Source organism: Microtus pennsylvanicus, chromosome 10 (assembly GCF_037038515.1).
Source record: "Microtus pennsylvanicus isolate mMicPen1 chromosome 10, mMicPen1.hap1, whole genome shotgun sequence".
Classification (NCBI taxonomy): Eukaryota; Metazoa; Chordata; class Mammalia; order Rodentia; family Cricetidae; genus Microtus; species Microtus pennsylvanicus.
Window position 1 is genome coordinate 16,621,470 of NC_134588.1, and position 23,761 is coordinate 16,645,230.

Consider the following 23,761-nt stretch of genomic DNA (forward strand, 5'->3'; position numbering starts at 1 on the left):
AACATCCTGTCCAATCCCCCAGCACTGATGTTCTTGCGGCTGCCCTACCACCATGCCCAGCACTCTCCAGTGGACACTAGACCATGGAGAAGTGCTGCCCCTAGCCAGAGAGACCCAGGCCTTAGAGCAGTGGTGTCTTTTCGGCCAGAGGTGCCCACCTCTGTGAGGGAGAGGAGGAGTCAACAGCAGCAGTAGGAATGCAGCCCAAGCTGGCCTCAGGTACTTCCCCAGCGCTGAGCCTCTGGGCATTGTCAGTTCCTCTGGCCCCTGAATTGGCAGAGATCACATTTTTATCTCATCACGTCCTGTTGGAGGGATTCTTCTATGGAAAATGAACCACAGGAGACTGAGGAGCTGGCTCAGAGGATAAGCTGCTTGCTGTGCAAGCACAAAGACTCCAGTTTGGATTCCAGCACCCTTGTAGGAGCCAGGCAGTAAGGCGGTGGATACTGAAGGACCCCTGAAGCTCACTGGCCAGCCAGTTAGCCAAACTGGTTAAGTTCCAGGTTCAGTGAAGAGACTGAGGCTCAAGAAAATAGGGCGAGGTGGTTCATCAGGTGAGAGTGCTTACCAACAAGCCTGATGACCGCAGTAGAGAGGAAGAACAGCAAGCTGTCCTCTGACTTAAACACTCACAAACGAGAATATACGTACATTTGATACATAAATAAATATAATGGTTTTTCTTTAAGTAAATAAGGTAGAGAGTGATCGAGGAAGGCACCAACATCCAGCCCACACTACAGTGGAGCTTGTTGGGGTGTACCTGACAAACGTCAGAGAACAGTCTAAAATCTGGGTTTCTCGAACAGTCTGGCTACTCTTCAGACAAACGAGGTCATTTCAGCTCCATAGTTGCCCCTTTCGGCTCCTGTCTGAAGCCTAGACACTCAGCATCTCTCTGCTCCTCACTGAGCAGAGGTGCTGACCCTGTTTTCATCCTTTCAGACTTCCTCCAGTGGAGAGCCACAGGGTGCCGCGACCTCCACCATGACTCACAATGTAAGTATCTCCTCATCTGTGGACCAGCATTGTCCTGAGAGATGGGTCAGCCTCCTTCCTGCTCTTGTCCTGACAGCTTTCCTGGCCTCCTGCCTAGTCTGTACAGCCACCTCCTCCGCTGCTGCCCTCCGGGGGCATGGTACCATTTTAGACCTTTCACTCCTGAGATAAAAGAGGCCTGCATCAGCCACATAAGCGCTGAGGGGCGAGAGAGTGGGGCTGAGGAGACAGTGCCTGCTGTATTGTAGCAGACCACTGCTCCAGCTGCCAAATTGTGTGTCTGGGTATCCAGCGTGCAGCTCAACACAGTTAATCTTACTTACAATATTATCTGGGGATTTTTTGGTAACTTGATTGCACTTTTTCCAAGCATGAATGTTGTGATGACATTGTGTCGCATGTATTATAAATGAATGCACATGACTGTATTCCAGCACAACTCTAGTCAGGCATGGTTCAAAGGTATGGGCTTTCCGTAGCCTGCTCTAGTCTGCTGAACCTTGTTATGAGTTAAAACAATACTTGTCACATGTAAGGAGAAAGGAAGAGGACCAGGTCAGAAGCAGGGGCCTCCTCCAAGCAGGGATGTTAGGGTATTTCTTCATAACCTGTTAGAAGACTGGACATGGGACTCCTACAGTGATATGTTAGATGTCACCTTTAGCTGAGCCCTGTCCAAGAAACTGCATTGCTATGTGTGTTCATGTGTGCATGCGTGCCCCTTCTGTAGTTTTCTCTGGGACAACAGACTGTGCAGCTGCTTTTCCCTGTCTAGTTCAATGTAGAGCCGCACCTGTGCATTGACTCTGTCCCAGAGAACTCTGTAATGTTGAAAATGTTCGCATCAGCTCTTCCCACACATAGTGCATGCCTACTGAAACTGGGGGACTGAGGTTTTCCTCATTATAATTAACGCAAGTTTAAATAGACATGTAGAATTAGTGGTTCTACCATTTTGGATGCCTCAGGTCCAGGCAGAAACATAATCAGAAAACCAGTGTTAGCTGAACACCCAGAGGCGTAGGACAAAGACTCTTAAGGTAGTGTGTGGTCTCCCTTTTGTTGATGAGTGTTCCTGGTTAAGGGCGGGGGCAGCAGGAGTCGTTAGGAGGTACTCTGTTAAGAGCATTGGATTTAGGGCTGCTGAGTACAGTACTTGCCTTGCAAGCCTGATGCCATGAGTTCAATCCCCAGAACCCACAGAAGGTGGAAGGGGAGAACCAACTCCACTGAGTTGCCCTCTGACCTCCACATGTATGCTCCCCCTCCAGGTAATGATCAATATTTTTTTCCTTCTGAAAAGAACATTGGATTCAGCCAGGATGCTGACAGAAGAAAAGGTGTTAGGAGACAGTGTGGAACTGTCTCATAGATGGGAGGGTCTAAACTTGGCCATCTGAGAGAGGGAACTTGAGACTCCATCAGGGAATAGAAGTTCCAGTCTAGCTAACTGGCCTGTTGTTGCTCTTAGGAGGACCTGGACAGACGGTACAACATGGAGAAAGAGAAGTTGTACAAGATCCGCTTGCTGCAGGTGGGTGTCCAAGGACCAGCGTGCACAGCTATGCCCGGCTGGCAGGGGTGTCCTGTGGCTGAGTGGGAGGCGTAGGTGTGTGAGAGCTCGAGAGGCCAGGCTCTGCTCGCTGCACCCTGGTCTGAGCTATTGCCAACAGCGTCACGGGCGGCTTCACAGGGCTGTCGCTTTCAGCATTGCTCTCTGGAGTTGAACTTCACCTTACAGAGCAGGCATGGTTAGCCTCATATACTATGTGGAGAAAATGGGGCCAGGGGGCTAGAGAGATGGTTAAGACGTTAAGAACACTGCTCTTGTGGAGGACCCCATATCAGTTGTCTCGTAACCACCTGCTGCTCCAACTCCAGGGGATCTGACATGCACTTACGTGCACACACGCCATACAAACACACACAACTGCACCTCAGTAAAAAGGAAAATAAGGAGGGGGCGCTGAAGAGATGGCTCAGCAGTTAAAAGTACTGGCTGCTCTTTCAGATGGTTCAATTCCCAGCACCCACTTGGCTGCTCACAACCAGCTTCTGCTCCAGTTTTGAGGACCCACATGGTACATAGGCACACATATATGCAGGCAAAACTCCCATGCACATAAAATGATAAAAAAAAATTAAATCTTTTTTTAAAAATGCTTCAAGTATGCTATTTCTGCATAGGCAAGCCTCACATAGGTCCCCAAGGCAGGATTCAAGTTCAGGTCTACTTAATAATTGGGGACCTGAGAGAGCGGTGTGACGTATGGGGTGGGGAGGTTGGAGAGCCAGCTCCAAACCTAGCCATAGCTGACACTGTATTTCTAAGCTCTTTATATTGCCAGTGCTTGGCTCCCAGGGATTCAAACCCACAGACGACCCTTGGCCTTGTGTCCCTGTTGGTTTGGACACTTTTCTTTCCTTTGGGAGGAGAAAGCCAAGCTTTGGCAGGAATGGCCAGGGAGCTTCAAGGGCCTGTGTGGGGTTATTCCCATCCTGTTCTGTGAGATGTTTGGTTAAATTCAGAGTAGATGAATATGTCCTTGATGCAAGAGTACTATTCTCTTTTTTAGTTTTTGAGAGAGAATCTTCTAGCTCGGGCTGCCTTAAACTCTGTCTAGTCACAGCTGGCCTTGAACTTCCGGTATTCCTGCCTCCACTCCCAAGTGCTGGGGGTTATAGGTATGCACCGCCATGCATGACTACCTTTCAAATATTTAAAGATGGCTTCTCAGCCTTCAGCAAGACCAAGTGCAAATATTTAAAGATACATAGAATTAATACAATCTGTGCTCTGATGCTGTTTGGAGACCCTGAGTGGCTACTTCCTACTTTTTCAGCCGTGCATCGGGTCCTAATAACAAGAGCTGAGATGACCTGCCCTCTGGAAACTGGTTATTTGAAGACCAAGATCTACTCATATGTGCCAAAGTACAAGGCTGTTTATGTGGGCAGTGCTACTACTAAGACAAGGCTGAGGCCAAACTTGAAGAGAACTTCAAGGAAGCCAGTAGCTTGCTGAGGGCTGGTCTGGGTAGAGGCAGCAGGATCTGTGAATGGAGCTGCTGCCAGGGGAAGGTGAGGTGCTCTATCTGATGGAATCTAGTGATGCCTAGATGCAAGGGGGGTCAAGGCTGATGCTCAGGTGTCTGACCCAAAGGTATAGACATGCGAAACTCATTGGGAATAGGCATAGAAGAGAAGGGATTCAGGCAGCAGTCTGAAGACAAGTTTCAGTAAACTCCCAACTGAGTGGGGAGTGGGGTTCTCTGGAAGTCAGCTCCCCGTTTTAAAAAGTACTTGCCTTACAAGTGTGTAGACCAGAGATCAAATTCCTGGAAGCCACATAAATCCCATTTGAACATAGTGGCCCACCTGTAATAACATTTCAGAGAGAGACAGAAGATCCCCAGCACAAGCTAGTTAGCAAGACTCATCCTGTCTGAGCTCTGGGTGTGATTGAGACACTCTGCCTCAATGAATACAGTGGAAGAATGACAGGATGCTCCCTGCCATCGACTTTAGGTCTTTATGTGCATGTATGTACACAAGCAAAACATTCATACACCACATTGCACACCATACATGCACACATGAAAAAGTGAAGAGGCCAGTAATCCACCAGGTAGCATTATGGGAAGAATGATCTGCATCAGCTCCAACTCCAAAGAGTTTGGGCTGGAGAACTCGTTCCTCAGTGTGTGGTTGCTAACTAAGGCTGTGGAAGTGTGGGCAAGACCCAAGACCAAACCCTCGTGAGCAAGTAAAGCAAGAACAAGAGAGAGGGGTGCGAGAGGAACCATGGGCAGCTCACAAAGTCTGGGCATTGGGTTGCCATGTCCATCTTTGGTATGATCTTATTATATTTTATTTTATCATGTTTGGTTGTTATTCTGTTCTTTTCTAATGAGAGAAAGAAAGGGAGTAGGTCCATAGGACAGAAAGATGGGGAGGAACGGGGAGGAGTAGAGGGAGAGGAAACTATAATCAGGCTCTATTGTATGAGAAAAGAATATATTTTCAATAAAAGTAAAAAAGAGAAAAAGAAAACATATATATGGGAAACAGTTCAGGACTGGAGGCACTAGAAGCTCAGACTCCTCCATTCATTGTGCCCCAGAACTCTGAAGTGGCACTGAAGTCGTGTGAGACTTCCCCTAGCTAGATACAAGACACACGCTGCTAATTACTGCAGTTAGGGAGCCCAGGACAGATCAAAGTAATGATCCCGCCAAAGTTCCCTTGGCGAAGCAGTGAGGTTTTATTGGGGTTACTTACAGAAGTGATGGCGAGGGGTGCCTTATAAGGAGCAGGGATGACTCCTCAAAAAGCCCTGCCTAACACAAGCGACAACTCACAAAAGCTGCAGCCCTGGAACCTGCCCCATTTGCAGACAGCTGGACAGCGGGCATCTCCTTTACGTCTTTCCTAGGCGTCACGGCTAGTCAGTCATGCCTGGCTGCCAATGATACAAAAAGAAGGCAAGCCACTGGTGTGGCTCAGGAAAAGAGTTTTTTTAGGTGAAGGGCTTGAGCAAATTTAACTGTTGAACAACCAGTGTATCCATAGGCACCCACATACATGGAGAACATTCTGTAAGTAAAGGCACAATGAAAAGGCGCCATGCGTGCAGGTGTGAGATGGCTCCTGCAGTAAAGACGCTTGGTGACCTGTACGCTGTGTCAGGATGCGGGAGCGGCTTCATTTCTTCTGCCTGTTGACGAGTTAGAAAGCAGTAGAGACCTGTTGCTAGAAATCCTGGGGAGTCCAATAGAGACATCACACAATGCTAGGGACATCGGGGTTTCCTCCTGGGGTTCTTGGTTTCATTAATAAAAGAATTAAGAACAAATTCAAACAGAAGCTCAAGAGCAGTTTGTTAATTAGAGTTTAGAAGGAAAACCCCAAGGCAGGCAGGCTGTGGATCCTAGGGGGAAGGAGAATGAAGGTAAGCCTGGAAGTCAGTCACCCAGGAGGGACAGGAGCTTTAGAAAGACAAAAACCCAGTGGCATTAGTTAGCCAATTTAAAAGTAAGGTTAGACTCTTGCCAGCGTTTGAAAGAAAAGGACAGAGGAAAGATAAAGGAATAGTTACGCCCTTCTGAGTCTGGTCCCAGCCAGGCTTAATGGTGGTTCACAGGGACCGCATTAGGGAGCAGAAATTCTGGGAAGGAAAATGACCTTGTCATAGGGATAGTCTCCTGGCCTGGTCCCTGCCCTGCCCTGCTGGAGTAACCAACCCTTCAGGGAGGAGACAAGGGCATGTCTCCACCTAGGGGTGGGTTCCATCCTTTACAACCTAAGTTCTATCGCCAGGACTCATGGTGGAAGAACAGGACTTCCACAAATTGTCCTCTGAATTTCACCCCATACCATGGCACATGGATAATAAATAAATAAATAAATAAATAAATAAATAAATAAATAAATAAATAAATAAATACATAATTTTTAAAAATTTTGAAGATTGATTTGTTGTACCCTAATATTCCTGGGGAGAATAGCCCCAGCACTTGCAAAGAGCATACCCTTGGCCTGCATCCTTCTGTCCAGAGATGCACAGACTGGACTTAAGTTACAAGAGTGGGTTTCCTGCTTAGACACTGTGTTTCCTTGGAAATTAGAAGTCTGTCCCTGCTGCTGAGACAATAGAGCAGAGGGCTGCTGGCCATGGAGGGGAGGGGCGAAGGCTGAGGAGAACAGCAGTGCTCAGCCAGGTCCTGAGAGTCAGACATAACCAAGTGACTTGCTTCTGTGACAGGATTTGAGAAGTCAGTTGCGGACCTCCAAGTAGGCTGAGGGATTCAGAGTGCAGCTTAGAAGGGCAACAGGTGGCACCTGTCATCTGGGGCTCTCCTGTCCTCAGGTCAGTTGCCCTGTGGTTCTGTGGTTCTGGTCAGCAGCCTCTGCACAGGTCAGAAAATGGGAAAGCCAGTCACAATCCTACGTGAGGACCCCAAGCCACTACCCAAATGTGATTCTTTGTGGTTAGCTCAGCATGTGGGGGCACAAGCAAATCCAGGAATCCTTTCACCAAGTCTTCTCTCCCTGTCTTTACATTTAGGCCAGAAGAAATCGAGAAATAGCGATTTTGCATCGCAAGATTGACGAAGTGCCCAGTCGAGCTGAGCTGATACAGTATCAGAAGCGATTTATTGAACTCTACCGCCAGAGTAGGTGCATTGATCAAACACAGACTGTTGGGCCCCGGTAGGGATGCGAGGCAGGGGTTCTGTCAAGTTCAGTGTGGTGCAGCATTGGAGAGCACAGTCCACAAATGCCACCTTGAAAGGGATGTCACCTCATCATCGGGTCTGTTGGACAGCCCAGGGAGCTGTCCTGATGTCCGACTGTCCACTCTGTAGAGGGGTTCATGATCTTCCGCATGCACGTGTACCTGCATACAAACTGACTTTGGCCAGCTGTGTTGGTGGCTAGCTGTGTGCAGTCACCTGAGCCCCTTCCTCTTCCCAGTTTCTTATGCAGCATCCCCACCCCAGCGTCTCCAGGTGGTCTTCCGTGGTTCTGAAGTGGTGCTGTCACTGGCGTCGCTTTAGACCATCATAGTCGCCTCATAATCCAGGACCAGTCTCCCCTCAGCCGACCCAGTGACTACATCATGTCAGGCTCAAAGCCACCCTCAGGATCTTAGGGAGACGGTTCAGTTAATAAAGTGCTTGCCTTATAAGCATGAGCACTTGAGTTTGATCTCCGTCCTGAGAAGTATGTTGTAAAAAAAAAAAAAAGTCTGGCGAGATGGCTGAGTAGTTAGTTCAGTGTACTTGTTTTTGCGGAGGACCGAGGCTAAATTCCTAGCACCCACATGACAGCTCACAGATGTCCATAACTCCAGTTTCAGGAGCTCCAACCCCTCCATGAGCACCAGGCCCATGCATATGTTGTGTACATTACATGCATGCAGGCAAAGGATCCACACACTCTTCATAAAGTCAAGCATGGTACATACACCGGGGAGGTGGAGACAGGCGAGTCGCTAAAGCTTGCTGGGCAGCCAGCCCAGCTTAGAGAGTGAGCCCCAGGTCCAGTGAAGGAGCTTGTCTCAGAAATAAGGTGAACAGGGATTGAGGAAGGTACCCAGTGTTCACCTCAGGCCTCCGCATGCACATGTACAAACAGAGACATAGGCTGCCATGATGGTTAAGTGGGCATGAGGCCCTGGCACACGCTGCCAGGGTTGGGATGCTTTGGTCGGCTGATGCTCTTACACTGGAATGCTGATCTCTCTGGCAGTTTCTGCGGTGCACAAGGAAACCAAGCAGTTCTTCACTTTGTATAACACTCTGGATGACAGAAAAGTGTATCTGGAAAAAGAGGTAAGAGCCTTTATTTGATTGTTTGTTTCCTTTTTATTACATTTGAAAGTTTATTGCAGGGGGTGCATTGTGTAATTCAGAGGACAGCTTGTAGGAACCAGCTCCAGACTAGAACTCAGGTCTTCAGGGTTGGCAGCGGGCACCTTTATACTAAGTCATTGTGCTGGTCTGAGTGAGAGCCTGTATGGAAAGAAAACAACTCAGATGAGCCACTGACAACACACAGCTCTGGAAGATGCGGATGGACCTAGAGCCTGTGATGGAGGTATTTAGTGTACACAGAAGCCACTGACGACACACAGCTCCTGAAGATGCAGATGGACCTAGAGCCTGTGATGGAGGTATTTAGTGTACACAGGAGCCACTGACGACACACAGCTCCTGAAGATGCAGATGAACCTAGAGCCTGTGATGGAGGTATTTAGTGTACACAGGAGCCACTGACGACACACAGCTCCTGAAGATGCGGATGGACCTAGAGCCTGTGATGGAGGTATTTAGTGTACACAGGAGCCACTGACGACACACAGCTCTGGAAGATGCGGATGGACCTAGAGCCTGTGATGGAGGTATTTAGTGTACACAGGAGCCACTGACGACACACAGCTCTGGAAGATGCGGATGGACCTAGAGCCTGTGATGGAGGTATTTAGTGTACACAGAAGCCACTGACAGCATGCAGCTCCGGAAGATGCAGATGGACCTAGAGCCTGTGATGGAGGCATTTAGTGTACACAGAAGCCACTGACAGCATGCAGCTCCGGAAGATGCAGATGGACCTAGAGCCTGCGATGGGGTTGTTTAGTGTAAGCAGAGACACTCCCTTCCTGGGCCAGGTGCAGAGGTTTGTCACTGCAAAGTGGGAGACTGCCTGGGAGTTCCCTGCAGTGAAGTGAAGCTGATGTTCACCTGTTCTGTATCATGTGTGAAACACCTTCACGGGAGGCTCAGAAGATGGCTTCTTCCATAAAGTATTTGCCTTCCACACGTGAGGTCCTGCGTTCAATCCCCAGAACCCACATTTTAAAAAAAAAGCAGGCATGATAATGTGCTTATAATCCCAGCACTGAGGAGGCAGAGACAGATAGATCCCTGGGATCACTGCTCCACCCCTGTCCTAGCCTTCTTGATAAGCTTCAGGCCAGTGAGAGACCCTGTCTTAGGAAGCAAGGTGGATAGCATCATGAGGAATGGCAGATGAGGTTGTCTTCTGGTCCACATGCAAGTGCACAGACACAAAAACACATGAGGAAAAACAAACAAAAAACCAACACTCCTTCCTAAGTATTAAGGGTAAGAATATCATTCCTCTGTTGTGTATTGTGAGTCTCAAGTCCAGGTGTGGTGACGTCATTCCTTTGTTGTGTATTCTGAGTCTCAAGTCCAGGTGTGGTAACGTCATTCCTCTGTTGTGTATTCTGAGTCTCAAGTCCAGGTGTAGTGACGTCATTCCTCTTGTGTATTGTGAGTCTCAAGTCCAGGTGTAGTGACGTCATTCCTCTGTTGTGTATTCTGAGTCTCAAGTCCAGGTGTAGTGACGTCATTCCTCTGTTGTATATTGTGAGTCTCAAGTCCAGGTGTAGTGACGTCATTCCTCTGTTGTGTATTGTGAGTCTCAAGTCCAGGTGTGCTGACTGCTTAGGGATGAGCCAACAGGTTGAACAGTGCACAGCCAGGAAGACTCAGACAGAGCCCTTCCCGGCAAGCCTCACAAGGGCAGGTGGAGGGTCCAGATATGAGGGCAGAGACAGTTTCCATGGGAACAGGACATTAAAGGATATGTTTCATCAGAAGCTCTCAGGGCTACTTAGTGTCTGGCCATGTTGCACGGTGGGAGACGGTCAGTACCTTCTCTGTGCTGGCCCCACTGGCCCATCCTGGGCCAGTAGCCTCAGATAAAGAGTGATGTTGGGGAAGACAAAAATGGCCTGTGCTGGCAGTTTGTCTGAAGAGCCCTGCCACCAGAGTCCTCTCAGATGGTGGTGGGGCCGTCCAAAGAGCTGTCCTTCCACAGTCTAACGGTCATGCATCCTAAGGAGGAAAACTACACAGGCAAGAACATGGTGCTCTTTCTTTTCTCCTCTCGTGTGTTACTTTGACAGCTCTTGGCTCCTTTCAGTGGCGCGTTAGCCCAGCCCTAGGCAAACTTCCCAGCAATGACTGAGGTGCTGTGGGAACCCTTCCGCCTCCAACTTACGTGTGTCTTTTTCACTCCCCAGATTAGCCTGCTTAACTCGATTCACGAGAACTTCTCACAGTAAGTACCATCCACCCTCCTCCCTGGCTGCCCTCCTGATCTTGCTGTAGTGTGAGGGAGAGCTGTGTGGTGCACCAATGGCCTGGTGCTGGGGCGTGGACCCCTCACTCTCCCTACTCCACTCAGGGCAGACGCCTTCATGGAAGGCTCCGCAAACTGGAATACTGTGGATAAAGAGGACCCGAGTTCCATCCCAGAACCCTCAGATGGAAAGTCGAGTGTAGTGTGTGATTGTAACCCCAGAGCTGAGGGGGTGGAGATGGGAGATTCCTGGGGACCACTGTCCAGCCAACCTAGCCTGTTTGGTGAATTCCAGGCTGTTGAGATAGCCTGCCTCAATAAACAAGGTGGGTAGACCCTGAAGACAGATGCCTGAAGGTGTATTCTGTGAGTTAGCATACGTCCTCTGAACTGGGGATTCAGCTCAGCGGAGGAATTCTTAGGCAGAGCATGAAGCCTGTGCTCAGTTCCCAGTACCGCATAAGCTGGTACTACTTAGTATACAACATGCCTCTAATCCCAGTGCTTAGGAAAATCAAGAGTTTGAGGTTATTTTTGACTATGAAGTGTGTTCAGGGCCAGCCTAGGCTACATGAGATTCTGTCTCAAAAAGTAGAATAAAATGTGTAGCAAGGGCATCTCTGTAAATCATATAGCAAGGCTACCAGGTAACACCAGCTCTGGAGTGTACCCAGGGTGAGCTAGCTGCCCACCTTCCTGGTAGCCTAAGGCTTGCTTCCAGAATAGCATGCTTCCTTTTCCTAGTCCAAGCCTCTGTGGGCCCCTGGCAGGACACCACAAACATTCTAAGACCAAGTTCTCTTAGAACCAGGGGTTTCTACGTCTTTTCTGATTTACACACAGCAGGGCTAAGGCATTCTCCATGAAACCTGAACCTGAATCAGATCTTCAGGACCACAGCATGCAAGGGAAAGAAGGGGGGAAAGCCAGCAGCCATAGTCCTGGGAGGTGCAGGTGTGGCACCTGCCTTTGGGCCCTGATGCCCTCCCTTCTCAGACAGTAGTGCTGTCTCCCTGATATCCACGACAGTTCTGCTCTGCCAGCCTCTCTCTGGTAGAATCCCCATTCCTGTGAGCTCCATGCTCTGAGCATCCTGGTCGCCGTCCCTCTGCAGAGCTGGCTATGGTAGGAAGGTGTAGCGGTCATAGCAGGCACTCTGCCCCACCTGCTGCCTCCAACATGGCTTAGGCTTCCCAGCTCAGATCTAGGAATACTCAGAACATGGCCCCTAGTTCTAATTAACATCTCCCTGTCCTCAGATTCTTAAAAACAAAACTGAATTAATTTTTTAATATGTACTTGTCATTCATGGCAAATGGCATTTTTATTATTTTTATTTATTTTATTTTGAAAGATATGGATTGGTTAAAAGTTGAAAGGAAGAAGCTGAGAAGTGCAAGGAAGGGGAGCCCCCCCAAAGTTGCCTGTGTGCATTCTGCTGTTGAAGGGGGTACACTGCGTGTCTGTAGCTGAAGGACAGCATGGTCTTCTCAACTGCATGGTTTTCCTCAGAACCCATCCCCATCTAGTTAGAGAGTTGTTCCTTCTGCAGTCCATCGTCCCAGGATCTTAGGGAGAATAGGAAACAGGATTCACATTCGGTTACTAGGTCAGAGGTTTGGAGTACTGCCTGCCTGCCTGCCTGCCTGTTGTTCTTGGTGGCCCTCTGGATCCACTGTGCCCTGCAAAGTGTTGGGACACAATCCAGTTGTCCCCACCCCCTTTCTAACAGTCCCGTGGACTGGACCTACCTCTGCTGATTTCTCTTTCAGAGCCATGGCCTCCCCTGCTTCCCGGGACCAGTTTTTAAGGCAGATGGAACAAATCGTCGAAGGCATTAAACAAAACAGAATGAAGGTCAGCAAGCTTATTCTACAGCCCGCAGCCTCTGTGGTGGCGAGGAGGTCCTAGGTGTAGGCTTTCCTTCCTGACTGCATCCTTCCACATGGCCTGCACCAGACATGAGACTCTGTGGCGGGGCAGGCCTCCACACTGCTGTGCAGCACAGCTTCCAGGCAGTAAACATTCGTATGCCAGGGACTGTGCTACCCCCCATAGACTGTGTTAAATGAGCGATCCTACCCCTCCCCTGCTCCACAGATAAGGATTGTCCTCTGCTACAGCCTACCTCTCGCCTCCAGCCCCCTCCTCCCTGCTCACTGATCTCATGACATTTCACTCCAAAACCTAACTCCTTCCACATAAAGGAAGCGGGCGTGGTGGCATGTGCTTATGATTCTGATGCTGGGGATAGCAGTGGGGATCCCTGGGGCTCACTGACAAGCCCTCCTAGCCTACTTAACCAGTCCTAGGCCAGGAAACAAGGTGAGGGCTAGCAGCCAACTTTATCCCCTGACCTGTGCACACATAATCATGCACATAACTACACACACGTGTGTGCACACGCACCATGGCTGCTTCCAGGCAGCATCTGCTCTGTACACGAAGTCCTCCTGCCTTCACCTCCTGGATGGCTTCAGGAAACACTGCACACACCACTCCTGGTTCTGCTGAGTTGTCCCTCCTCAGAGCAACTACCCCCGCCCCCAGCCTTCTGCATCCCAGAGTCCACACACCCTCACCATCTCACTCCATTCCGTTTTCCTCAGCACTGATGCTGCTGAGAACTGTAGTGTGCATTTGCTTGGTTGATTGGCTGGTTGGTTGGTTTAGTTTGGCACAGTACCAGTTGCCAGGATGTGCCTAGTGAGAAAAAAGACTTTGTTTGTTCACTGATAACTTTAGGATCTCTGTAGGTGTTCTCTTACTAACAAAGGACCTGAGTTTAGTCCCTTGAACCCTGAGAAAATGTCACATGCAGTGGTGTTAGTGTATTCTTGTATTTGTGGAGCTGGGAACCTGAAGACAGGAGCGCCCCTGGGGCTTGATGGGGTACTTGGGAAGTTTCAGGCCAATGATAGTCCCTGTCACTAAAACAAGGTGGGGCTAACTAGGTGGCTCACTGGGTATAGGCACATATTGGAAAGAGAGACAAGCTGTCCTCCAATCTCTACTCACAACCTCCCTGAGCTTTTGGCTACTTTAGAAAATCCTTTGAAGTCAGCATCTAGTGTCTGTATAAGATCAGAGGGAAACAACCTATAACCTAGTCAAAGTAATTGTAAATAGTTTATCCTATGGTGCAGTTGCAATAAACGAAAGGGTGATGGGCTATTTTATTAGAAATAAACAATAATATACATCAGGGTTACTCACCTACAACACAGCCGACATTCCGGGCCAGATAATCCTTTTCCTTACCACAGTCCCAGACCTGAAGGGTAGTGAGCAGCTTCTCCTTGCTGGTGGTGCTGGCAAGTCCTTCCTTGGAGTTGTGACACCCAAAACATCTTGCAGACCCTCACAAATACGCTCTAAAGACAAAGTAGTCCCCATCTGAGAGTCTCTCCATGCCTTTCCTCTAACGTTCCACGGCAGTTAAGCTACCGAATAGATTAGAGAGCCTGAGATGGTATCTATCATCCAAGAAAACAGGCCAGCCAGGGAAATTATGTTTAGAAGGGAGGCTTGGAAGAAACAGATGCAAATGTTAGTCAGACGCCTGTGGTAGTCGCTGTCAGAATGACTATTCGTTCATTCTCCGAAATGTTTACACCAGATGGAAAAGAAGAAGCAGGAGAACAAAATGAGAAGGGACCAGTTGAACGATCAGTACCTGGAGCTGCTGGAAAAGCAGCGGCTCTACTTCAAGACCGTGAAAGAGTTCAAAGAGGTAAGCGGGTGCTGGCCGGACAGGTCATAGCCAAAATCAAGTGCTCATTCACCTCACCTCAAGATGCACCCTTAAAAACCAGAGCTGGGGGCTGGCGAGAACTGAACTCTGTCAGTGAGGTGCTTGCAATGAAAGCAGGAGAACTGGAATTTGGTCCCCAGAACTCACAGGGGAGGAAAAAAAACAGGTATGGAACCCACTTATAATCCCAGTACTGGGGAAGAGGAAGCAGGAGAACTCTGGAGCTTATTGGCCACTCAGCCGAGTCTACACCATGAGTTTCAGGCCAGGGAGATACCCTGTCTCAGAAAAGTAAGGTAGGGCCAGCAAAATGGCTTTGAAAGTAAAGACGTTTTCTACCAAGCTTGGCGACTTGGCTTCAGTAGGCAGTGCCCACATGGTGGGAGGAAGGAACCAACCCCACAAGTTGCCCTGTGACCTCCGTGGCAGGCACACACGTACACACAAAATAAATAAATAGAAAATATCATTTTAAAAAGAAGGTAGACAATGCCTGAAGAGAAGCAGCTAAGCCTGACCTCTGACCTCCATAAGCAATGTACACACATGTGCAAGCACACATACACACATGAGCAAAATGAAAACATTTTATGCTCATAGTGTTTTTGTTTATTTTTAAAGATTATTCTGCCTCTTTTTCTACCTTATTCTTCTCCACCTGGCCTACCCTCTGTTTTATGAGATAGCTTTGGCAACTGTACACCTGTCTACGGGCATAGCAACAAATCTCATCCTTCCGAATGTTCTCCCAGCTCTGCCTGTGCCTCTGGCATAAGCCAGGTTGTAAAACAGACATGGTGTCTGTCCCTACGGGACTGTGCTGTGCTGAAGGAGACAGATGAGAAGCTAAGAAGGAAATGAGCAGAAGCCCTAGTGAATAAGACATAATAAAGTAATAGCGTCAGCTTCATAGAGAGGCAGCCAGGGCAGACTCTGCAGGCTGAGCAGGGCTCGGCTGTAGGGAAAGCGAGAGCACATCAGCGAGCAGCCCAGGGTCCTGAGGCGCGGGATGCGCCCGGTGACTGGTGTGGAGCACATAAGTGATGCACGTGTGTGCAAGTGCATGTCCGTGCACGACTGCGCAGAGACTAGAGGCTATTGGCCATCTGCTCTCTCATCCGCCCACTGTATTCCCTTGAGGCAGGATCTCCCACTGGGTCTAGAACTAGACTGGCAGCCAGGAAGACCCAGCAGTCGTCTGTCTGTCTGTCTGTCTGCATGCCCACAGCACCACCAGGGTTACAGACGTATGCACGGTCCTGCCCATCTTTCCAGACTCGGGTCCTCCTACTTGCTCATCGGGCACACTTGCCCACTGAGCCATCTCCCCAGCCTCTCAGCTTCCTTTTGGTTAGAGACATAAGAACGCTTTGGCAAGGACCTGGGGTTGAACTGTCAGTTGGACAACTCTGGAATTTGCCAGAAGGGAATCCAGAAGGGTAACTGGTAACTCAGGACACTGGACACCATTGGCAGGGAATGGGGCCAGTGACATCCCTCAGCGATGGCACTCAAAGTGTTTGGTTCCTTTCATAAACACCTCTCATTGTGTCTTCTGTGCACTTACATCTTAAGGCCGAGAATACCCGGCATTTTCACTATTAGAACCTCCCTCTTTCACCTGCTGTGTGTACACGAAAGCTACCTTGCTCAGCTTTTAGGGTACAGTCTCCAAGGCCCCTTCTCCCCTCCTTTCCTCTCAAGCAGACTGGCAAATAAGCTTTCTGCTTCTGTCTCCGGGGAGAGTTTAGAAAGGTCTGTCTGTAGGAATGACAGGGCCTGGTCTCCTGTCTTCAGCCCAGAGGTTTCACGACACCTGTCATGACACAGGTCAGTAGGTCACCGAGCGGTGTCATGCCAGGAGACAGCATGGTAGAGTGTTTGCCTGGCAATCCAGAACATCGGGTTAGAGCCCGGCACATCTGTAATTCTAGTACCCAGGAAGTAGAGGCAGGAGGTCAGAGATTCAAGGCCATTTTTGGCTTTGTAGCCAGTTCAAGACCAACTTAGGCAATGTGAGACTCTGTGTCAAAAAGGGAACGGCAGTTACTAAGACTGCGTGTAAAGTTGGGGTATCTGTGGAGACCCATGTGAGTGCCAGTGACTAACGCTCATTGCTGTCCTCTTCCTCTGCTTTCCCAGGAGGGCCGAAAGAACGAGCTGCTGCTGTCCAAGATCAAAGCCAAGGCCTCCTGAGCGTCCACCTCCACTTCTTTTCTAATGGCATGTACAGACTAAAGGATCCCGAAATGGTTCTGAAAATGGCCGTGGAGAGATGCGGGAAGATTCATTTCAACTTTCTGGATGGATGTTTTCTTCCCACTGTTTCATTTCATCTCTCCTGGCTGCAGCTGGTGGCCTCAGACAGAGTGACACCGTGACTTGGGTGGCATCCTAGGACCCTGTGAAGAATCGTGGGCAGTGCTCATTCACTCTGTCCACTCAACTTTTTTCTCCAGTAACACTGCATTTATGAAGGTACCCAGATTTGTATGGGCCCTGAGAATAAAGAGCGTTATGTTCAGCAAGTATTAACTGAGCAACTGCTGAAAAATGAGCCCTGGGGTAAATGTAGCAGAATACAGAGCATTGTCCCTTTCTCCTCTGGCATCTAGCAGGGGACAGAGAGCAGATACAACCCTCTTCACCCCTAAAGCTTGTCCCTTGTAATGCTTCCGCAGGCTGCTGAGTGAGCAGCCAGCCCATTTGTGTTGCTGGCTTTGGCCATGCCCCAACCGTTGTGCCTTTTGTTCTGGCCTCTCACAGTGCATATGGACTATAGGCTGGGCTGGCATGCTGAGCAATTAGAACTAAAGCAGGAGAGGTTCAGGTTACTGGTGTTCACTTGTCTATGTGGGAAGACTGATGTAATATAAAGTGACCGTGATGGGCTTTAGAGATGGGAACCCTTCATGTGGAGCCATGCTTCTCTGGTGTTTCCTTTGGCATGGCTGTAGGTCTGTCCACCCCTCAGGCTACATGTGGTCAAGGAGAGCTGTCAGGGTATCAGTGTCGTCCTTCAACCCTGCACATCACCAGGCTCACCTGGTGGAAACGCTGCAAATGCACCTTCCATTGAGGACTCTTCAATTAGCATTGAAGCCTCCCACATCAGGATGGGTCCTTGTTTGAGGCATACCCCATGGTCCTGCACTGCAGACGTCAGGATCTAAGTAAAGACTAAGATGTGTGTGCTGTTCAGTATCGTCAGCGCAGGCATGGGGAAAGATAACAGGGGCTGAGCAGGGAGGAGTGGCAGATTTGTACAGAGGGGCACAAGGACTCCATGCAGGAAACACCACTTGGGCTAGATCTAAAAGGAACAGGATGTTAGCTGAAATAGGAGGAAGGGCCTTTAATAGCCCTGAAGGGTTGGTTTTAGGCTCTGGAAATGAGCAGAGGAAAGCAATTGCCAAGTTCTCCCCCAGCAATCAAGAACCTAGCAACTGGGTCATGCTCAGTAAACCCCAGTGTGAAGTTTGTGCTCCAGTCTGCGTAGATTTGGCCCACACATGATCTGAGCAGCAGGTTGGACCATTTGACAGAAGCATAGATATAGGAGGCAGGTGGAGCACTGTGCAGTCACAGAAGCACTGTTCAATTTTCCTTTCCTAATGTGTGTGGTTAAGAGAGGCAGGAGTCATACGGACTCAGAGGAAAGAGGTACTGGGGGCAGTTGGTAGAGCGCTTGCCTAGGTTCCATCCCTAACATCACGTAAACCAGGCATGGTCATGGTTGGTACACTTGGGACCCTAGCTCCCAGGAAATAGAGTCAGGAGGAGCAGGACGTCAAGGTTATTCTAGATTGAACAGCAAACAGGAAACCAGCCTGGGCTACAGAAGACTGTTTCCCATGCAGGCCTAAGAGCATCATGAGTTCCTGACCCAGGGGTCACTGAGCTGTGCTGAGCTGGGTAGGAGCGGTAACACCTAAAGCATCCCCCGTATGCCAGCCCACTTCCTAGTGAGCAATGTGCGCGCCTCTACCTCCGCTGGGACCTGGTGGGCACAGGAGCACTGTGGAGTGATCCCTGAGGGAGGAGGCAGCATCTTGACTGTGTTAGAACTCCCAGCTCAGAGAGGATCATCACCTTACCTTGAGAAGAAGCTCGTCCATCCAGAACACTCTGGCTGATGTCAGTGTTTGACCTCAGGGAAGTGGGAACAGGTGAGGTTCAAGGTCTCTGGAGCCCACTCTCTGTGTCTGGGAGAGGTATGAAATACCTGATCTAAAGCAACCATAATTGGTTTTGGAGATGGAAACCTTTATTTGGTATTGTTTCTGGGGGTTACTTTGGTATGGCCGTAGGCATGTTCAGCCACAGGCTGTTGCAGCCAGGGATAGCTGTGAATGTGGTCCAGTACAACATTCTAAAGTGGTTTAAAACATGGAGGTTTTTCCCTCACTGTTTCTTTACACTGTGTACTCTGTAAACTTTGTAGATGACAGTATCGGACTATAACATCAAAAGCTTGATCACTCCTGGTAGGGAGAAATTGGTAGATACCTTGTCCCAGTTTTTAATTCACAAGACTTAATACAGATGGTGAGAGATACGTGTTGCTCGCTCTATAGTGCCAGGTGTGAACTCCTTCCGGAGGAGCAGGCCACAGATCTAAACAAAATGCAGTTGGCTGCCCCCGTAACAGCCATTCCACTATTGCATCAATGCTCACATCTTGCGGGCTGGTTGGCATTATAGTATGCAAGTTCATAGCTGGGTAAGACTGCTGACGACACCCTCCCCGCAGCTGTCTGTGCAGCAACATCTGCCACTATGAAAGCTAGCCAGCAGGGAGAAAGCCCCTGGCTTGGATCTACCGTAATTTCTCTGTTGTCCTACAGAGAATGTGTCCTACATTCAAAGTATGTGGTATCTAAAGTAGTAGTGTCTTACCATCTGGTGTTCTAGTGGGAAACCATGAGCAATGGCTAACCTGTATTTTGAAGCCTTCTGGGTTGACTAGGTTGGTTGAATACTCTTTGAATTAGGCTGCAGAAGCCAGCACTGAGAATCCTACATTTGCTTCCAGCATTCTGAAACATAAGATAGCACCTTTGTGGGTAATTCCAGCATGAAGTAGGCTGAAAAGATTCCCCAAGAGCCCTGGTCATTTCAGAATCTACCTGGAGACTGGTGAAAGGGAGGGGCCTACCAGAGCAATGTCTTCTGTGCCCAGACATGTTATAGCATTGAGTTCTGAGCTTACTGGCTTTTTACCAGAATTATAAGACAGTAGAGAAATGTCTGTAAGTGACTTTTTTTCCAGTGTGCAGTTTAAGAGAAACCAGACTCAGAGCAGTGAGATTGTTGATAGGGCTGGTGCCCAGTGCCCTGCATTCTTAGGACCAGTCTGCAGATCAGGAGCTGCCTTCACTCCTCCTTGCTTCTCATGGAGTACCAGGGGTGCTCTGATAGCGATCAGGCTCAGAGCAGCTGTGAGCTGGGCTAGAATAAGGTGATAGTGAAAGGCCTGGGAGGATGTGGGGACATGTTCTCCCATGTTTGTGTTTAGTCAGCCAGCACCACAGGACAGCACATAGTACCACCCAACAACTGCCAACCTGCATCCAGAGGGGTGGTGTTTTTTCTACTGAAGCAGAGTCCATGCTGGGCATAAGCTCCTGTTAGCCTGATCTTGCAAATGGGGTTCTGGTTTGTAGCCCTTGGTTTAAGAACAGTGAAGGCACAGACTGGTAGTGGAACCAAACCAGCGTGGGTCACTAGGCAGGGCTTTTCATCTCCAGAGTATTCCTGGAGATCTCTCAAAACCTTGAGCAAAGCAAGGGGCAGCCCTCTTCCTACCTCACTGAGTGTCATTCCCATGAATTGTTACTTTGGCAGACTCTCATCTTACCTATTTTGAGTAAAGGAGGAACTACCTGAAGGGGTATGTGGGACCCCAGCCTGCCCTGCAGCCTACACATTCCGCATTCCCTCTGCTCCCCGTGGTTCTAGCCTGCCTCTTCTCCAGGTGGTGGATGGTCAGTTTAAGGGGACTGGGCATTCTAGAAGTAACTTCTAGCCATGACTTTTCTTGTGAAGGTTCAGGTGGTTAAATTGAAATACGCCCTGAGAAATACTGTAAGGAAGTGTTGTATGGTGTGTTCATTGCCAGGGTTGGTCACCAAGAGAAAGGACACCTTCATACAGTGTAGTAATATGGGCGGCGGCAGGGTTGCGTCCCCAAATCCCCAGCCGCCTGGCTCGGCTAGCTTATGCCCCAAATAATTACACGGACACTGTATTCTTTTAAACACTGCTCTGGCCCATTTCTAATAATCTATGTAGCGCCCCTAGGTGCGCTTACCGGGAAGATTCTAGCCTAAGTCCATCCTGGGTCGGAGCTGGGGCATGGTGTGCTTCTTCCCTGGAACAGGTAGCATGGCGTCTCTCCTGCGTCTGCTCCGGAGAGCGGAGCTGTGGAGTCTGACCTCACTTCCTCTTCCTCCCGGCATTCTGTTCTGTTTACTCCACCCACCTAAGGGTGGGCCTATCCAATGGGCCTAGCAGTTTCTTTATTGCTTAACCAAGGAAATCAACAGATTGATATATGACACTCCCCCATCACTTCCCCTTTTTCTGTTTAAACACCTAGGGGCGCTACATAGATTATTAGAAATGGGCCAGAGCAGTGTTTAAAAGAATACAGTGTCTGTGTAATTATTTCGGGGCATAAGCTAGCCGAGCCGGGCAGGCGGCTGGGGTGTTTGGGGACGCAACCCTGACGCCGCCCCATATTACTACAATACAGAGCATGCAGCCATGAGTGATGCTACTGTCCGTTCTTGGAGCTGAGTGTGGCCAGGGGAGGAGCCTTATGAGATACCTCTTAGAGCCTGCTATGCTCTCCCCCTAGCAGCAGGTGGCGCTAGGCCAAAGTTGTACATAAAAAGTCAGTAAAGCGCTTGCATTGCAAGCATGAGGGCCTTGGTTAAGATCCCCAGTATCCATGTAAAGAGCCAGGGCTGGCCATATGCTCGTGTATTCCTGGCACTAGAGAGGCAGGGATTGACGGATCCTGGGCCTCGCTGACCAGCCAGACTAACTGAATTGGTAAGCTTCGGGTTCAGTGAGAAAACCTATCTCATAAAATAAGATGGGGCACAATCAAGAAGCCATCTGAGCTGTCCTCTGGCCTTCACACGCGCAGGCACATGCATGCACGTGCACACACATACCCCATGCACATATAGGAGCATACGCACACAAAAAAGTAATGCATGTGTTCCATCTTCTCAGAATAAATATGATGTGTAAGATCATGAGTGGGCTTTGGGATCTCATCTGCAGTGTGTTTGACATTCTGTATTTCCATCAGCCTGTGTCAGTTTCCTAGATGGACCAAGCTCACCCTCCGTGGATATTTTCCCCATGTGCCCCCTGAGGAGAACTCTGTCTTCTTTCTGATTTGGGGTAGTGGCTTTTGATCACCTGTGTGTTCCCTTTTACATTGGCCTCCTGATCATATCACAGTCTACCCACCACACCCCTGTTGTCTGTCCTAATGACACATGTCACTGCTTACGGCCCCCAATACTTTGTAAGGTCTGCATCTTCCCTCTTTGGAATGTGTGAGGGCAGCAGAAGCAGGGACCTTGCCCGCCTCGTTGTGGTTCCCCAATCAGCACATCCACTTGGTGAAGTTGGCTCCCCAAATTGTATCTTAACATCCTATAACAGTAAGCTATAGATTTAACCTAATCCATGCCCCGGTTGAAGCAGGCTGGTGGCTCTAAAAGCAGCATTAGAGGAGCTTTCATTAGTCACCAGCCTTGAAAGTCGGAATGGAAAAAGAGTTTTCCAGAAGTTTCCAGCCTTTAACTGAGATCACCTTTTGAAGATGTCCAGTATTGCGGCAGAGAGGGCACAGCAATGTCAGATAGGATGGTGAGTTTGTTCTTCTTTCAGATGTGGTAGATGCATCTTAGCCACGTGAATCCATGAAAATGGGTGGTACTGTCCAACCGTGGGCAGCAGCATCCCATACAGGGATGGCAGAGCTGCAAACCTGTGGCCTCCTTGGAGGACAACTGAGTAGTACGTTTATCACAAGTCCAAGTGTACCGCCTTTTGAACCAGCAGTGCCACGTCTAGGAACTTTTCTTATGTATGGAAACTTTTATTAAAGCAATGTTTGTAATAACACAAAGTTGGAAACTATCATTAATTCAGAACAGGGGTGAAAAATCATGGCCCATCTCTAGAGTGGGGCATTTTGCAGACATTTAAAAGAAAAGGCCTGTGATATGTATTGTTAGGAAATGTTCACAGATCTTGAAGCCACATGGTTAAGTGGGAGAAGAAAACATGCATGAGCATGCATGAAATGCTAGTGTTTGGAATAGAGATAAATACATGTGTTGTAGGTGTGTATGCATATGTATGTGTGCATATACTCACACAAATGCTTGTGATACGTCTGCTTGCCTGTGCCCAGGCTGTCCCTGAAAAGTGACACAGAATGCTGGCAACCTTGGTTGTCTCTTGGAAAATGGTGGGAATGACTTTTCACCACTTGTCTTTTGTATTCTGGAATTTTGTACCATGTACATGCATTATCTACTCAAAAATAAATAGTTTTTGAAGTTTAATTTGGTTTCATTTTTTAAAAAATCATGGGAGAAGATTACACTTCCATTAATCTGCTATATACTTCCTTCCTTCCTTCTTTCCTTCCTTTCTTTTTAGGGAAGGGGTTAGACACATGGTTTTGAGACAGGGTCTCATTTGTCCCAGACTGGGCTCAAACTCTGTATAGCAAGGGTGAACCTGAGCATCTGATCCTCTGGCCTCCACCTCCCAGTGCTGGGATTACAGGTATGTTTCTCCACACCCAATTTATGTGGAACTGGGATTGAACTCAGGGCTTCTTGCATAAGTGAACATTCTACCAAATGAACTACACCACCACCATCCCCCATCAATATGTTTGATTTTGTTTATTTTGTTTTTCAGGCAGGGTTTCTCGACATAACCCTTGCTGTCCTAGAACTCACTTTGTAGACCAGGCTGGTCTCAAACTCAAAGATCCACCTGGCTCTGCCTCCTGAATGCTGGGATTAAACGTGCTCAGCTAATTTGTTTTTGTTTTGTTTTTTAACAAAAGCAAAGCATTGGAGTCAAGCAGTGTGATGCTGTTCTTGAATGTCAACTTGACCAAATCTGAATTTAACTAAAACCCAAATAATTGGGTACACCTGTAAGGGACTTTTTCTGAATTAAAATACTTAAAGTGAGAAGATTCACTTCTAATCCAGATCTTTGAGGTGGGAAGATCCATCTTTAATGTGGACTATGTAAAAGACACAGAAGAAGAAGGAGCATGCCCCCTCCTTGGTCTGCTTGCTCTCACTGTCAAGTACATTTCTTCACTGGCATGAGAGG

The 23,761-nt window shown here is 48.7% G+C and overlaps 1 protein-coding gene across 3 annotated transcripts in view; it reads left to right on the forward strand.

The window, feature by feature from the left end:
- Positions 1-22,968, forward strand: part of Ccdc93 (CCC complex scaffolding subunit CCDC93) — a 78,440-nt gene extending 55,472 nt beyond the window's left edge. For 2 of the 3 annotated variants that reach the window (XM_075987756.1, XM_075987755.1), the window contains 9 exons: positions 949-1,002; positions 2,474-2,536; positions 7,070-7,178; positions 8,257-8,339; positions 10,559-10,596; positions 12,390-12,474; positions 14,237-14,350; positions 16,514-20,528; positions 21,129-22,968. In XM_075987756.1, the coding sequence (XP_075843871.1) occupies positions 949-1,002; positions 2,474-2,536; positions 7,070-7,178; positions 8,257-8,339; positions 10,559-10,596; positions 12,390-12,474; positions 14,237-14,350; positions 16,514-16,567 (600 nt within the window). In that variant the 3' untranslated portion in view covers positions 16,568-20,528; positions 21,129-22,968. The remainder of the gene's footprint in view (positions 1-948; positions 1,003-2,473; positions 2,537-7,069; positions 7,179-8,256; positions 8,340-10,558; positions 10,597-12,389; positions 12,475-14,236; positions 14,351-16,513; positions 20,529-21,128) is intronic. The other variant, XM_075987757.1, reaches the window with a different exon arrangement.
- The last annotated feature ends 793 nt before the right edge of the window (positions 22,969-23,761 follow it).